Here is a 15,927-nt window from a genome sequence, read left to right as displayed (position 1 = left end):
GTTCGCCCATTCTTACACACGAATGAATACGCACACTTGGTTACATATTTTATTTGAATAACAGAAAAACCACATTTTTTGTGAAATATGAAGTTAGATAAAAGATAGGTGCTTTATTCAGACAGTACAACATGCACATGAATGCACCTTTTTCCAATCCTTTCGGCCGAAAAGAAGTAGCGTATCAAATGTAATATGCAACATATTACCTCTTATTTAGATGAGAAGGAATGGAAAGAGTTGGGATACAAGGAGAAAACACTAAAAAATTTCTCGTCAATTGGAAGTTACTCTTTGCCAAAACCTTTTCCCATCTTTCTTACCCTGCACAATCCAAGAAACGTTACAGAGATTCTCTCTCTCTCTCTCTCTCTCTCTCTGGTGAGTAGACTATGCACATTAGAAGTGACAAACATAGAATCAATAACTTGAAAGGTTTCATGAGTCATCAGATGGTGTGATTTCTCAATTCTACTGCCACGATGATTGCTTGTACCCATCCCACCCACCCTCAGGCTCCTTCCTCTTCAAAACACCACCAGCCATAGGATAAATCATTGCTTGGTCGTCTGCACTAGCCTGTGGCCTTGGTGGAAGAGAAGCCTCATCTCTCCCTTCTATATCTAGGCTTCCGGGACCCGCGTTAAGGTCTAAAACACGCCTACCCCATTTGCTACTGCTCTCGCCACTACTGTTATTACTACCATCAGGAAAACTAACATAAGGTCTGGGGTAATGGGATGAAACTGCACCAGCAGGTCCTAAAAATTGTGGATGCACTGCAGGAAAGCAAACCTTCCCACCAGATGATGAATCCGCATATGTTGTTGAACCACCAGAAAAAGTGGCTGAGGGCAATGGAAAGCTGGTTCCAAAAGGGAAGACGGGGTACTGAAAAGGGCTGGAAGGAAAGGGCACTGCAGGAGAGGACGACAACACTGGCCCCCTGTATATAGCAGGACTGAATGGGTTACTACTACCAGTGGGACCCAACCACCTTTGCATTCCACCTGTTGCAATAACGGGAAAAGGCTGCTCCCCTCTATCAGGCATAATCGACGGAATCGCAACTGCTGAATAATTGCTTCCCGAATGAAACCATGGCGAGAAGTTCCCCATTTCTGCATTGCTCATTCGAAGGCCTGAAACAGGCAGTTGGGCCGGCAAACTGCTCCTGGCAAGCTGAACAAAAGGTGAAGGTTCAGCATTCATCTCATCAACAGCAGGCCCATTGTTTAAATCGAAGTCCCTACAGGCACTAACTGCATCATTAAAAGAACCACCTGAGTTTGATTTGACTGGCACAGTTGGGACATCCATTCGACGACCACTGCTTGTGGGGTAGTTTCCCATATCAGAAGCATCATCAACACGGTTCAAATCAAGATCAAGTGCTTCGGAGCATCGAGCAGGAGCAGAACCCATCAGCTCCGCACTTGCCATTTCATGATTATTGGTCAGGCTAGATAAATTGCCTAGCCCATTAGCAGACTCTTGAGAAGCCAAGTCCTCGAGTATTCTTTCATCAGGTACATTCAAGTCAATATCCAAAGGAAAGCGACCATTCTTACCAGCTGTAGCATCAGGAAGAGAGATGGTTACAGTTTCCTGAGGCATCTCAGGAACTTTCCGAGGTTCAGCTGGCCGAAAGGCACTAGTGGCTGCGGATCCCTTCCAACCAAGTTCCCCTTTACTCTTCAATAGGTCAACTGGTGGAACAAAGGGGCCTTTGGCAGCAGCAGTCACCGTAATTGAAGCAGGATTACCAGTAGACACCGATGAAACAGGATAAGGTAATGGGCTAACCAAACCAATAGCAGCTGAACATCCTACTTCGGTGAAGTTATTTGTCTCCCCAAGCTTTCCATCGTCGACAGTAAATCCTTCATTCAAATCAAATTCCACTTTGGCCTCCATATCTGACACCCCTGCAACAGATAAACAAGAAGCATCTGCAGTGGTTGATGCAAACTCCTTGGCATCATCTGCTTCTGTGCCAGTTAACTTGGACCCCCTAGACCTCTCACGTTGATCTGTTTCTTGCATGGGAAATGCAGGTGACACCTTGTGAGAAGCTGGTCTACCACGTTTCCTATGAACTTCTTTGCATGCCAAATTCTTCTCAAGATACTTCTCATCATGATTAGTGTCAGCTGAACCTAAACCAACATACATTCGATTCTCAGGGCTTGATGGAGCATTACCATCCAGCTCGTTACTTTCTGTTTCAGTCTTCTTAGCATGAATTGTTGTATCTCTTTCCTCATTTTTTTCAGTCTTCAACTCAATGCCCTTTTCAGGAACCAAATCTTTCCCACCACCAGAAGAATGCAGCACTTCATCAATTCCTTTCACAGCCTCAGCATGGATTATCAGAGAAAGCGGCTTTTCCTGTGTCTTCACAACACTGTTCAACCCTTCACTCATAAGCTTCTTGTTCTTGCCATCAATCTCTAGGGATGGGTAAGATGATGACCCTTCAATGGCTTCCATCTGGACTTCTGCATTTGCAACCACATCACTGACCTTATCCTTGTCCAACAAAGAACCACTTTCTTTTTCTTTAGCATCTACAATGGCACTTGCATTCACCCCATTAATTGCCTTCTTATTATGAAGAGGCTTGCCTCCTTCAATATCCACGGTTTTCTCCATTGCGCTTGCAGGGGAGGAAGCCACCGTAGCAGCTACCGTTGTTTCAGTTGATTTTCCATCGCTTTCTAAAAATTGATCTGCAGTTAGCTGCAACTCCATACTAGAAGAATTAAAATGCCCACTGTCCCCTGCTACAGGTTTCTCCCCGGACATCAAAGAGGCAGGTTCATTACCTCCATCTTTAAGCCCAACATTACTGGAAATTACAACCTGCTCCTCATCCTCAACACCAGCACCATCTGTGTGGCTTGCCGTGAGGTCATTTACGGAAGATGACTTGACTTTCAAATCACTACCTGTGCATGAGGGCTCAACTGCAGGTGTGTTCCTTTGCGGAGAATCAGTGGGTGAAACCAAATCGGTCTTGGACATCTCTCCAGCAGCCACACTAGCAAGCAAGTTCATTCCAACGTCATCTCCAATGGACATAGACACATTAACTTCAGAGTACTTGACACAACTTTCAATCAAAGCGTTTATCGAGCGCAAAGAAGCCTCATGTGAATTCCGCACTTTAAGTTCGTTTCCTGATGATAACAAAGCACCTTTAGCTTCTGCCAACTTTTTAGTCTCATCATCATTCTTACAGCGCTCTTCATCTGTAACAGCAGCAGGCAATCCATCACCCCCATCTGAACCAGTCAGTGCATCTTTGAAATCATTACTTTGCCATGAGTCAGTATTCACATCTGAAGTATTATTAGCTCGATAACCATCACTCTTTTCCTTCAAGTTATGTTCAAACTGGTCTTGCTTCTCTGAAAGCACAGGAGAAGAAGCTCTGCTATTCACCATTGAAGGGTCTTCAAACAATGCTCCACTGGCACTTTGTGCAGGACTGCGAACTCGATTTGGAATCTTAACAGTCAATTTATGACTGTTACCCTCCATGATGGGTCCATCAAGTGCCTTCTCACATGAAAATCCGGATTGTGACTGTCTTTCTGAGGCTGGATTTTTGTTTAAGGGACTCCTGCTTGAACCACTTTCCCTTAGAACTCCAGAAAGTGTGGAGCCAGGGAGTCCATGTATTGACTTCCGATGCCGTGAAGAACCACCTGATATCTTATTTCCACTCATTGAACCAGTGGTAGGGCTCCTGGCATCCTCCTTCACTGAAAGTCCAGTTTTGGTATGGTCACTAGAACAAGATTGACTATTGTGAGACTGGCTGGAACTGCTGCTTTTTTCATCCCTCACCGTTGTCAGAGGGAGATCAGAGGCGACTCCAACAGCAGGTTCAGGTTGGCTATCTCTGAAGTTAGTACCAGACTGTGCAGGTGACGGCACTGATTTCATAGACCCTAAAGATGCAGATGCACATCGAGAAGTGCTCTCCCCCGGGACAACCTTAGCTGGAGCAATTTTGGAGGCAGAGCTCTGTGGAACTGAGCTCTTCATAGCAACATCAGCGGATGCTCCTGTCTGTCTGTTCCCACCATGGGAAACTTCAGAAAGGCGTGCTTTGGCAGACCAGGGGACGGCCTGATTTGAACCGGACTTTGCATCATTGATGTTCATTTCAGCCTCAACGCGCTTCTTCCAGATATCAACTAAACTCCTTGCTTTCTTCTGGATTTCCAAGTTTTTATGAGTGCGCAAATGGTTCACAGATTTCCCAATGTTGCACATTTGCAAGGCCTGAAGATTTATAGGGAGCTTATCAAGTGCACGAAGTAAAACCAAGAGAAACTCCTCGATAGATTTATCACCATCCTTGGAGCCACTACCATCACCAATCCTCCCTTTATGTACTTCTTGGAGCCATTCGTCTAATACAGGCAGACCCCTAAGCTGCACAAATCGACTAAGGCAATCAAACTTATCTGTGGCTGCTATAACACCAACAAGCATTGACCGCCCAGCTAAATCTATTTTCTCAGTTCTGTCAGGTTGCATGACCTGCACAAGTCTCTCAACCCCTTCAGAGTCTATAAGCCCTCCTTTCTCTGTAATTTTGGCAGTCTCAGACTTTAAGTTGCTTTCCAATCTTCTGTGGTTGGAATCCCCATCATCTGCTTTTGCAGTACGCTCTCGTTTGACAGGCTCAGAGGACTGATCACCCCGCTCCCTTTTTTTCCCCTTTACTTGAGTTGGAACGGAGGAACCACTATTCTGAGCACTATCTGAGCCAGCTTTCAGCTGAGATGTTGATGTAGGACCACTCATCGGCTTTGGAGATCGAATGCCTGACTGCAATGTTGCGTGCATTTCAATTTGGGTTTTATATAACAGCTGATCTACTTCTTCCTGGCGTTCCTGTAAAAGAAGGGCATTACCACCTTAACTATTCAACATATTAGAGCAAAATGGAAGATTCCCAAAAGCATAAAAGCTCACATCAATATAATTTTGATCAGTCAGCCACCATAAACACTTGTTCGTAATGTCATAAACCTGCCGACACACAAATGACGAAATCCCTGATGGAAGCTCAACACCTTTAGGAAGGAATGCAACTTTACACGGATGGAGTAGCGATGCAGCAGGAATCTCATCCTTATGAAAGGAATAGAAGATTTCGTTCGGCGCAGCTTCCAACAGGACGCCTTTGCCAAGCTTTACTTCAGCAGGACGATAAAGCCAGTTCACACCTAACTTCAATTTATCGTCTTTACCAGCAGCCAGCCAACGAATTATTCCAATGAAAGGTGGGGAATCCTGAGGTGGTTTGAAAAGAGCAGTGTCACCAACACTGATTCTGCGACCATCCTATAAGAGTGTAGGAAAATAAACTTCAGTTAATCAAGGAAAAAAATGCTCTTGAGGGAAAACATACAATTCAGCAATAGATATACATTAGAAATAGTTGGTGTGGCCAAAAGGGGTGTTTCCAAAACTTAGGGCCTATCATATGCTTAGTGAAAATAAAGAGTTTCACATCGATTAGAATTTATAAGATGGGGACATGATTGAGAGATTAGACCTCATTTGTTTTCACAATTATTCTCAACTCATCTAATCCCCAAATTCCCACACAAAATTAAATAAACAATTCAACTTTTTCAAATTCCAAAACAAAAATAATATTAAAAAAATATATTCTAATAATATTTTATTCAACTTTCAACTTTTATCTCAACTCATCTCATCTGTGAAAACAAACCAGGCCTAACTCTGTATCTTTTCCAATGCTTTATATTCTGTTCAAAGGAAGGGAGTTGAAGATAAGCGTTGTGGGGTTCCCTTGAAAAGATGTCTAAAGTTACAGTGAGAGTTGTATTTGTCATGCAGATAAAATACTTCGGAGAATTGGGAAAACTATTGATCATCTCCTTCTTCATTGTGATATTGTGATAGATTTGGGTTGATTTGTCCTCAAAATGTTTGAAGTTGACTGTAATGCCTAGACAGGATCTAGAGCTTTTGGCATGTCAGAAAAGAAGGTTTTTTCAAAACAATCTTAATATTATTTGAAAATTAGTTGAAATGTATTCTAGTATATTTGGAAAGAATGGAATGCCCAAATTTGCAAGAAGACGAGTTCAGCTCTACAACTTTGTTTTCTTAAGTCACTTTTCGGAGTGCTATTCTGTTAATGCCCTCAATACTCATAGAACATTTTGCATTCTTTTTCATTATCCTTGATCTTTGTTGGTTGATTTTTCTTGCATACATCTTGTGTACTAGGTTGTGCTCTTTGTGCAAATAATATTATTGTTTTAACTTAACAAAAGAAAATCAAGAATATGCCAGTCAAGATGAGTGTGCAACTTCATTTTAGAATAAATGAACTCATATAACAAAGTGTTAAAATAGCCACTAGATTTAAAAGGAAAGATTAAAAAAATTGTAAGGTAAAACAAGGAGGGCTTTTCAAGCACCTAAATAATCATGAGCCTACTCGGTCCCCTGTCCCACAAGTAGCCAGCAAGATTTTTTTTTTTTTTTTTTTATAGGAAATCAAAATTTTTCCTTATATAACGCCAAGTCTTAGTCCAAGTACATAGGAACTATACAAGAGAAACACCTAACAAGGAAAATAAAAAGATATAAGACCACCAAAGGGGCAAGGAAAATAATTTGAACCGAATGACATTTCTTGAGGTACTTTAACCCCCCGAATTGAAAAGCATGGGATGCTAACCCCTTGGAATAATATTAAAATATATCAATTTCAAAGCATGAAACTCTACTCCTCTTTAGCCACATCATCAACTTTCCCATTTTTTTTTTATAAGTAAATAAATTTTATTGATCCACGTAAATAGGCAAAGCCCTAATACACAGGGAGTATACAAGCAAGAGCCTAATTACAATCTAAGAGCTACGGATAGTAGACTCGTTCCAGTCAAAACTATAGTAGATGCCCAAAGGAGAAGGGTGTGAAAGAAAAAAGCTCGAAAAGCATCCGGAGAGCGTTCCTTATTCTCAAAACAGCGGCCATTTCTTTCTGTCCACGTGCACCACATTAAGCATAAAGGTACCATCTTCCATACAGCTGCAATCTGTCGATTCCCCCTTAGTCTTTGCCAACAAGACAGTAAATCGATCACCCTTCGTGGCATGACCCAAGCAATGCCCAACCTTGAGAGGATCTCATCCCACAAAACTTTAATTGCGTCGCAATGAAGGAGGAGGTGGTCCACTGATTCACCATTGTGTTTGCACATGAAACACCAATCCATTATGAACAGTCCACGTTTCCTTAGCTTGTCCACCGTTAGTATTTTACCATGAGATGCCACCCACCCGAAGAAAGCAACCTTGAGGGGAACCTTGCTTCTCCAAATGTTCTTCCAGGGGAAGGCATTTGGCGTGTGATTTAATAAGGCCTTATAGTGCGAACGGACTGAAAATTTCTTATTCCCTGTGCACGTCCATAATAGTTTGTCTTCCCCTCCAGCCCCTATCTTCAAGTCATGTAGAGCGCTGTAGAAATCAGTGATGGCGCCTAACTCCCAATCCTGTGCTGCTCTAGAGAATCTCACAGACCAATGTACGGAATCAGCGGTATGGCACATATTGTCAGCCACTGAGGAATTCTGATCTAACGCTATCCTGTAGATGGGAGGGAAAACGTTTTTTAGAGCGACATCACCACACCAAATATCATGCCAAAATCTAATCTTTGTGCCCCTTCCCACCACAAACCTGCAAAGACTACGGAAGTTGTCCCATCCGTTCCGAATATGTTTCCATACTCCCACACCATAAGCTCCCCTTACTTCCTTTGTGCACCAGCCACCCCACACACTTCCATATTTGCATTCTAAAATGTTCTTCCATAGAGCGTCTCCCTCAAGATGATACCGCCATAACCACTTACCTAGGAGAGCCTTATTAAAGGTTCTCAAACTCCTTATGCCCAAACCACCACAAGATAGAGGAGTACATACTTTATTCCATTTGATCAAATGGAATTTCTTTGTGTCGTCCAAACCTCCCCATAAGAAGTCCCGAAAAATCCTCTCCAGTCTATTCGCCACTCCTGCTGGCACAGGGAATAAAGAGAGAAAGTACGTTGGAAGGTTAGATAACGTACTTTTTATAAGTGTGATTCTTCCCCCCTTTGACAAGTAGATTCTCTTCCACCCTGCCAGTTTTCCTTCAATCTTCTCAATAATCCCTTCCCACACTGTCTTAGATTTATGAGAGGCCCCCAAAGGGAGTCCAAGATACTTCATAGGCAAGGATGAAACCTTGCAGCCCATGATGGTTGCCACCGTACCTAAGTTGCTGACCGAGCCCACGGGGACTACTTCCGACTTGGATAAGTTCACCTTAAGGCCTGATACAGCTTCAAAACATAGGAGAAGTGCACGTAAAGAGCGGAACTGTTCCTGATCTGGGTCACAGAAAATCAAAGTGTCGTCAGCGAAAAGGAGGTGGGAAACTGTCAAGCTGCCATGTGTGGAACCACCCACCGTGAAACCAGAGAGAAAACCCCTTTCCACCGCCCTTCCCAGCATTCCACTTAGCACATCCATGACCAGAATAAATAAAAGCGGGGAGAGAGGATCTCCTTGTCTCAAACCCCGAGAACTGTTGAAGAAGCCTTCAGGTGTGCCATTGACCAAAACAGAGAATCTGGCTGTTGTGATACAGTGCTTTATCCACTGACACCATCGTGCCCCAAAGCCGTACCTACCAAGAATGTACAACAAAAAATCCCAATGCACATGATCAAAAGCCTTTTCCATGTCTAGTTTACATAGGATACCTGGAATGCCGGATCGGATTCTACTCTCTAGGCACTCATTTGCGATAAGGGCTGAGTCAAGAATTTGCCTTCCTTTTACAAAAGCGTTTTGGGACTTCAAGACGATCTTCCCCAAGACTTCACTCAACCGCTTCGCTAAAACCTTGGAAATGATTTTGTAGACCCCACTTATTAGACTTATGGGACGAAAATCATTCACTTCCACCGACCCTACCCTCTTGGGAATGAGAGCGATGAATGAGGCATTGAGGCTTTTCTCGAATTTCGTGAGAGAATGAAATTCAATAAAGACCTTCATAAGATCCTCCTTGACAACGTCCCAACAAGCATAAAAGAAAGCCATAGAAAAACCATCAGGTCCTGGAGCTTTATCTTTATTCATACCTTTTAGCACTCCAAGAACCTCGCTTTCATCAAAAGGCCTCTCCAACCAAGCCGCACTTGAGTGGTCAATGGTATCGAAAGCCAGCCCGTCAACCTTGGGCCTCCAAGGGTATTGCTCTGTCAAAAGCTTCTCATAATACTGGACAATATGCTCCTTGATGACGTCTCTACCCAGTAAGACTCTGCCATCCGCATGGAGGACCTCTATAGCATTATTTCTTCGATGAGAATTTGCAACCCTATGAAAAAACTTTGTGTTCCTATCCCCTTCCTTCAGCCAAAGGGCCCGTGATTTTTGTCTCCACATAATCTCCTCCATAGCAGTAACTTTTTCCAGTTCAGCCTCAACAGTCAATTTTCTTGCCCTATCATCTTCTGATAAACTCCTTTCTACTTCTTTTTCATCAAAAAGTTGTAGTTCCACGAAGAGTTTGTTCCGCTGGTCATTAATGTTCCCGAAGACTTCCAAATTCCATATTCTTAGATCATTTTTCAAAACTTTTAGTTTCCCAGCGAGTATAAAGCTAGGATTGCCTGTGAACTGGTAAGATGCCCACCACGCCCTAACTTTCTCAATGAACCCATCTGTCTTCAACCACATGTTCTCGAATTTAAAGTAGCGGCGTCCTTCTTGAATACTCCCACAGTCTAAGAGAATGGGAAAATGATCTGAGTAAAGGCGGGGGAGCCGCTTTTGACAAAGAGTGGGAAAGTGGGCTTCCCAAGAGGAAGAAACGACGAACCTGTCCAAACGCGACCATGCCCTCCCATTTGACCAGGTAAAATCTCCCCCTGCCAAGGGAAGATCCACCAAGTCCAGATCAAACAAGAGTATGGAGAAATCCGCCATGGCTGTATCCGAGCTAGGAACCCCTGACCGCTCACTCGGGAATCGAGTGATATTGAAATCACCCCCTATACACCACGGTATATCCCACCAACTGCAAAGGCCAGCTATCTCATCCCAAAGAAATTTCCTGCTACCATCAAAGTTAGGCCCATAAACACCTGCAAAACCCCAACGAAATCCATCATCCACATTAGAGAACGAGCAAGCTATTGAGAATTCCCCAACATATTCATCTACGAGATTAAGTGCTCTTTTGTCCCACAACACCAGAATACCCCCTGAAGCACCCTTAGAGGCGAGAGTGGTCCATCCCGCATACGAACAATGCCACAAACTTCTAATGATGCTTCTATCAACATGTTTTAGTTTCGTTTCCTGAAAACAAATAATATCCGCCTTCCATTCCCGCAAAAGGTTCCTGATTGTGAGACGTTTTTTCGGGTCATTTAAGCCCCGAACATTCCAGGCTAGAATCTTTGGCTTCATGGATCACCAAGATTCACCCTATCCTTAAGCCTACCCCTACACGCGCTGCCCTCCCTTGCATCATAGTTTATGGAACAGGCCAATCTTTTAAGTTCTCTATCTTTCTTAACAACAGATTTAGCCAAAGAAGGCTGACCTGCGCTTATGGCAATGAGTAAAGCTTGCAACTGATCCTCAAAGCCTTCGCAGGATATACCCAAGCAAAGCCGCATGTCATTCACCTTCTTGAGTACCCAATCCGATTGTAAATCGGACAAAGAACCTTCTGGTGGCAAAGAGCAAAGTGGGCTAGGTAGTTCCTCGGATTCATCTGGTACAGTGGACAAAAAGCCAGCCCCTAACTCCTTGCACACTAGCTGTAGCTCCTCAGATCCTATGTCTGAAAACCCCCCTTTCGAAGAAGAGGCGTCCACCTCATCTTCCACCGTGCACAACACCCTGGACAAGGTTTCAGAGAGACCTAAAGAGAGAGTTTCGGGAACTGCTCCCGTCCCCTTGGATCCGCTTGCCACGATCCGAAAATGCTCCGGAGTGCCACGTATTGCTTCGTCTAAGGCCACCGGCCCGTTCCGTGGCTGCGGCGAGGTGAAAGCCTGAGGGGCGTTATCCATGGACAACTCATGCGTATTTTCCGGCGAAAACAGTGGAGAATGAAGTTCCGTACCCACGTTGGAAGGTTCGCCAGTGACCGGCGAGGCGTTCTGCGACGGTGGGTGGTCGGCCTGAGATGCCGCCGGTGGTGGAGCGTTTGAGAGAACCGGGTCAACGGCTGCTTCGGGTGCCTGTGGAAGGGGTCCAAAGGCCCGAGGCTGAGGACAGTTGTCTACCTCAATTGGAACTAGCCCGCCCGCATAAAAGGCTCCGTGGACAAGGCCTTGTGACCCGCAACTAGGGCTTGTGGCCCGTTGGCTAGCAGCCTGCAAACGGGGCCTTGAGGCCCTATATAGAGGGCAGACAGGTTCCCTCTGTCCTTCGGTCTCCTCTATATACACTGGTCTTCCCGATAATACCTGCAAGTCCTTCTCAGCACCATGCTTTCCTCCCAGTTCAACCACCCTACCGTGTCCCATCACCATGTTCAAACCCAGATCCACCTTTTTTACCAAGAAGGAAACCTCTTCTAAGACCCCTGAAAGCTGAGCTCTGACAGCCCATAAAATTCCTTCTACATCCCCTAGGTTTGTGCACTCATCAGAAGACCCCCCAGCAACCGCTGGGTTGGGAGGACGTTTTGGTGAGGAGCCAGCCAAGACCGATGCATAGGTTGCTGAAATGCTTGGTTCCAGATTTGGACCAGCGGTCCTTCCCTTATCTGCCAAGACCGCAGACTCTGCTACCTTCTTAAGGTGATAAGCAAAACCCTCCCATCCACAGCCCTTATCTCCCTCGGGTATGATCAGTGAGCCTTTTCTTCTATCATTGCTAAATTCCTCCAACAAGAGATAACATCCCCTTGAGTTTTTGAGGAGTTGCAGAATGAGAACCCCGCTGCCTAACCTCAATTTTCTGAAGAAACCTTCTCGCCAACGAGAAACAGTGGCCTCCATTACCATTCTGACCACCCATGCAGCTGACGTCCCGTTAATGAGTAAAAATAAGGCCATACGTCTGTTTCTTTCGGTAAGGCGAAAGAGGTTGGCGCCCACCTTTGCAAAGAAGAAAGTTTTTGATTCAATCGGAAAACGCCTAACCACATCCATCATAAACAGGAAGAACAGAAACTGTCGAGAACAAACCACTCGAAAGAACCCAGAAAATACTGGCTGAAAACAGACCAATCCGATGACCCAATACCGACAGAAGCAACCACTCATATGAATCCAGACCACTCGAGAGAACCCAGAAAAACTAGGCTGAAAACAGACCAGTCCGATGACCCCAGGAAGCACTAGGCTGAAAACAACTAGGCTGAAAACAGACAGTGCCGATGAACCCAAAGAGCAGACCTGCCCAGAACAGACCACTCGAAAGAACAGAAACTGCCCAGAAAACAGACCACTCGTATGATCCAGAACCCAGAAAAAACTGGTCTGAAAACAGACCAGTCCGATGACCCCAGGGAGCACTAGTCTGAAAACAGACAGCGGCCTGCTTCCATGCAAACAGACAGACAGAACCCCACGGACGGAATTCTTCTAACTTTGTTTTCCTTCCTATCCGAGAAACCCAGCACAGAAAACAGCACAGAAGCCCAGCGAAACCAGCACAGATAGTGCCGACATGCACAGAGGGCTACTTTGGAGCTCGCAGATCAGCACAGAAAGTGCCGATGAGATGAACCCCGCTGTAGATTGGAGCTCGCAGATCGCCTATCGCCTATCGTGAGGTTCATCCCCTATCGCAGATCGCAGATCGCAGATCAAAGGAAACATCGTGGACGGTTTCTCATCGCAGATCACCTATCGCCAGGTGATTCCATGAGCTCGGAATCGAACTCAGACTATTAGCAGTCTTGGATAGCACCGTCGAGTTTACGATCCCGAGAGGCCACGAAAGGGGAGACGGCGAGGGGCTGTTCGCTAACACTCAAATAAATAAAAATTATATTTGATGTAGTTAATGCTAAAGTTATTATCTGTTAAATACAAGGCTAACTAAATTTTCATGTAAAGCCGGTAGTATTTTTGTTCTAACATGTTTTTTCCTCAACTCATGCCTTTTTAATGCTGCAAGTAAAGGATTTGTAAAAGTTAACAAAAAAAAAAGGAAAAAAAAAAGAAAAAGAAAAAATCTGAAGGAATCTAAAGCACTTGTAAGTTATTACTTTTGAGAGGCAGTTTTACTTTGGCACACTAAACATAAAGCTCTTAGTCTCTCTCTACTTAAGAAAAAATTGTAAGGTTTCCCATCACTATCATAGCAACAAAAAAGAATATAGGGGATGAGAAAAACAAGGCGTTCAACCAAATTGTGGAGATAAATTTGTAATACTCTTACTTATTAAAAAATGTGTTTCTTAGAACTTCGATTTATTGTGTAATGGGTCAAGGATATTAACTTAGTCACGTATAGCATTTCATTTAATGTACCATATGCTATCTTGACTGTGAACAAAAGCAAGAAAAATAACATCATAGAATATCCATCAGCTAGAGAATGAGGAGACCATAGGGAACAAGGGAAGAAACTCCAATGTTGACCCCAAAACCAACATTGACTTTTTTGTAGGTACCAACACCAACATTATTCTCAAAACCTTCTTAAACAATTCAATGAAAAGAAACCCTTTTCCCCTACACAAAAATGCAGATGCCTTTGGCAAATTCAACCCCTTTTAACATCAGAAAACTTTTTTTTATTTAAGTAAAAGGATGGTTAATAGGTATAAGACCTCATTTAGGTGAGACTTAAATCACAATGTTATAAATAACGGGTTGAATAGTTAGTCTTGGTGTCTCAGACTCAAAGGCATTTAAGCGGACAAAAAAAAACTGAATAGCTTTCCGGTTACATTTATCAATCGATTCCCCATTGTCCACGATTAAATCTTCTGAATTCTTCATTCAACCTACTACGAATTGTTTGGATCATAATACAAGTTTTATTTCCTCAATTTAGTCCACTCAAGTCAATTCCATAATCGTAAAAAAAAAAATTTAAAAATCATTAATTAGCTCGATTCCCCTATCACCCAAACCAATTCAGTTAAATTTCTCAGGAAATAAGGTTCATTTCCTACTTTCTAAAACAACCAAACCTAAATCACACTCCCCCCCCCCCCCCCCCCCCCCCCCCCCCCCCCCTTCTTTTCCTCCTCCTCCTCCTCTCGGGTGGCCCAAAAAACAAAATAGACGCCTACAAAATCTCATTCAAAAAAAAAAAAAAAATCAAATCCAGCGAGACATAAATTTCGAAAAAGGAAAAAAGCCCGGAAAGTATAACCTTGCAGAATGAATTATCTGAAGACGAAGAAGAACCATCGGCTGTAGCGGCTACGATCGTACGCGTAGGGACTGTCCACATGTGCGGACTCCGTTTCCTCTCCTCAACAGCCCGGCCAATCCCATGCATAGCCTTGCATCTTCCCCAATCCCTCCTCCTTCGATCCCACCTTCAATCCCTTCCACTAGTACCATCAATTACAGTCCTCCGTTCCCAAAGTCACCAATTCGCCTACCTCAATTTCTTCGCCAATTCAAAACCCTAGATCGAGCCAAACTCATTTCTTCCGCGGACAAAACAGAAACCCTAATTTCCTCCGAGCCTCAATTCGAGTCCTATTCTGCCCGGATTACTCGGCCTAATTGAAGCTCAGATCCACCGAAATAGTGCGACTTTGGAGGTCCAGAGAGAAGTGCGAGAATCTAGAGAGAGAGCCAGACGGGGGAAAAGGAATGGTGTAGTTAGAATTGGCAACAGGGCTGGATTGGGTCGGTTTCGTATCCGCGTCCAATTTGTTGGAGTCAATCATCTAAATCGAGTCGTTTTTACCCGGTTCTAGCCATTCAATTTTTTTTTTTAATAATAATTATCGTGGGTACGTAAGTGATATATAATTATTTAAAAAAATAAATAAATATAAAATTTGCATAAAAAAATTATTTTTTAAATAACAGACACTACTATTTTTTAAAATAACTGTACGATATTTACGCACTCCACGACTAATTTTTTTTTTTTACGTAATTCAAATTTGATAATATCAAATGCAGTGCATATTAAAAATAAAAATAATAAATTACATATTAGAATATTGTATAAAGAATAATAAGCAGAATTTTTCTAAAATAATATCATTAAACTATCAATTTTGACAATCACGTCTACAAATTATTAAAAAAATAATTACAATGTATCTTATAAGAGGGTACATTTTTGTGTCAAATTTTTTTAGAATTATTTTATTTTTAATGAAGAACATTTTTTTTTAATTGATAGCATGAGATAATTTCAGATTAGTAATAATTTTGCTGATTATTATGATTAAAATTCTCTAAGCAACGCAAAGCTTAAACTATGTTTGTTTTTTTTTTTTTAAGAAAATCATTCTCGTATATTTGTATTCCTCAACTATTACAACTTTTGTCTCTAGTCAGAGAACTTGTAATTACATTTGGCCCTTCCTCTATCCATATAATTTCTCCATCTAAAGTTAAAGCATGTTTTGCCAATAAATGGACTACATTATTTCCTTCTCTCGGTATAAACCTCACCTTCCAGTCCTTCCTACCTTTTAGAGCTATTTTTACATCTTCAATGATATGCCCCATCCATGATAAGTCCTCCTCCACATTGTTTACTTTCTTTATTATTGCTTCTGCATCACCTTCCAAGATCACCTTGGAAAAAGCAAGATCCTTACAAACTTCAATTGCCTTCCAAAGAGCAAAGCATTCAGCGAGTGATGGATGAACTACGTTGAGCCTCTTGCTGCAGACTGAAGCTAGAA

General features: G+C 43.0%; 1 protein-coding gene across 2 annotated transcripts; it reads right to left on the bottom strand.

The window, feature by feature from the left end:
• Positions 1–182: 182 nt before the first annotated feature.
• LOC122289747 lies at positions 183–14,944 on the bottom strand. Of its 2 annotated transcripts, XM_043096995.1 has the most exons (4): positions 14,421–14,944; positions 4,996–5,367; positions 1,284–4,914; positions 904–1,182 (listed from the first exon to the last, which is right to left on the bottom strand). In XM_043096995.1, the coding sequence occupies exons 1-4, from the start codon at positions 14,547–14,549 to the stop codon at positions 1,046–1,048; spliced, it is 4,269 nt and encodes a 1,422-aa protein (XP_042952929.1). In that variant the 5' UTR covers positions 14,550–14,944; the 3' UTR covers positions 904–1,045. The 2 variants fall into 2 exon arrangements, with proteins under 2 accessions (XP_042952928.1, XP_042952929.1); XM_043096994.1 differs by having other exon boundaries at positions 183–4,914; positions 14,421–14,943.
• Between the last annotated feature and the right edge of the window lie 983 nt (positions 14,945–15,927).

This window comes from Carya illinoinensis, chromosome 12, assembly GCF_018687715.1.
Source record: "Carya illinoinensis cultivar Pawnee chromosome 12, C.illinoinensisPawnee_v1, whole genome shotgun sequence".
In the NCBI taxonomy this organism is placed as follows: domain Eukaryota; kingdom Viridiplantae; phylum Streptophyta; class Magnoliopsida; order Fagales; family Juglandaceae; genus Carya; species Carya illinoinensis.
Note: the sequence above shows the minus strand (reverse complement) of the source record. Positions and strands in the feature narration are given on the sequence as shown.

Bases quoted from the DNA above. Each gene is read 5' to 3' on its own strand.
- LOC122289747 (XM_043096994.1), bottom strand. From the start codon at position 14,549: ATGCATGGGATTGGCCGGGCTGTTGAGGAGAGGAAACGGAGTCCGCAC. The intron at 5,368-14,420 runs GTTATACTTTCC...ACACTCTTATAG, and splicing joins CAGATAATTCATTCTGCAAG to GATGGTCGCAGAATCAGTGT. The intron at 4,915-4,995 runs GTGAGCTTTTAT...CTTCTTTTACAG, and splicing joins CTGATCAAAATTATATTGAT to GAACGCCAGGAAGAAGTAGA.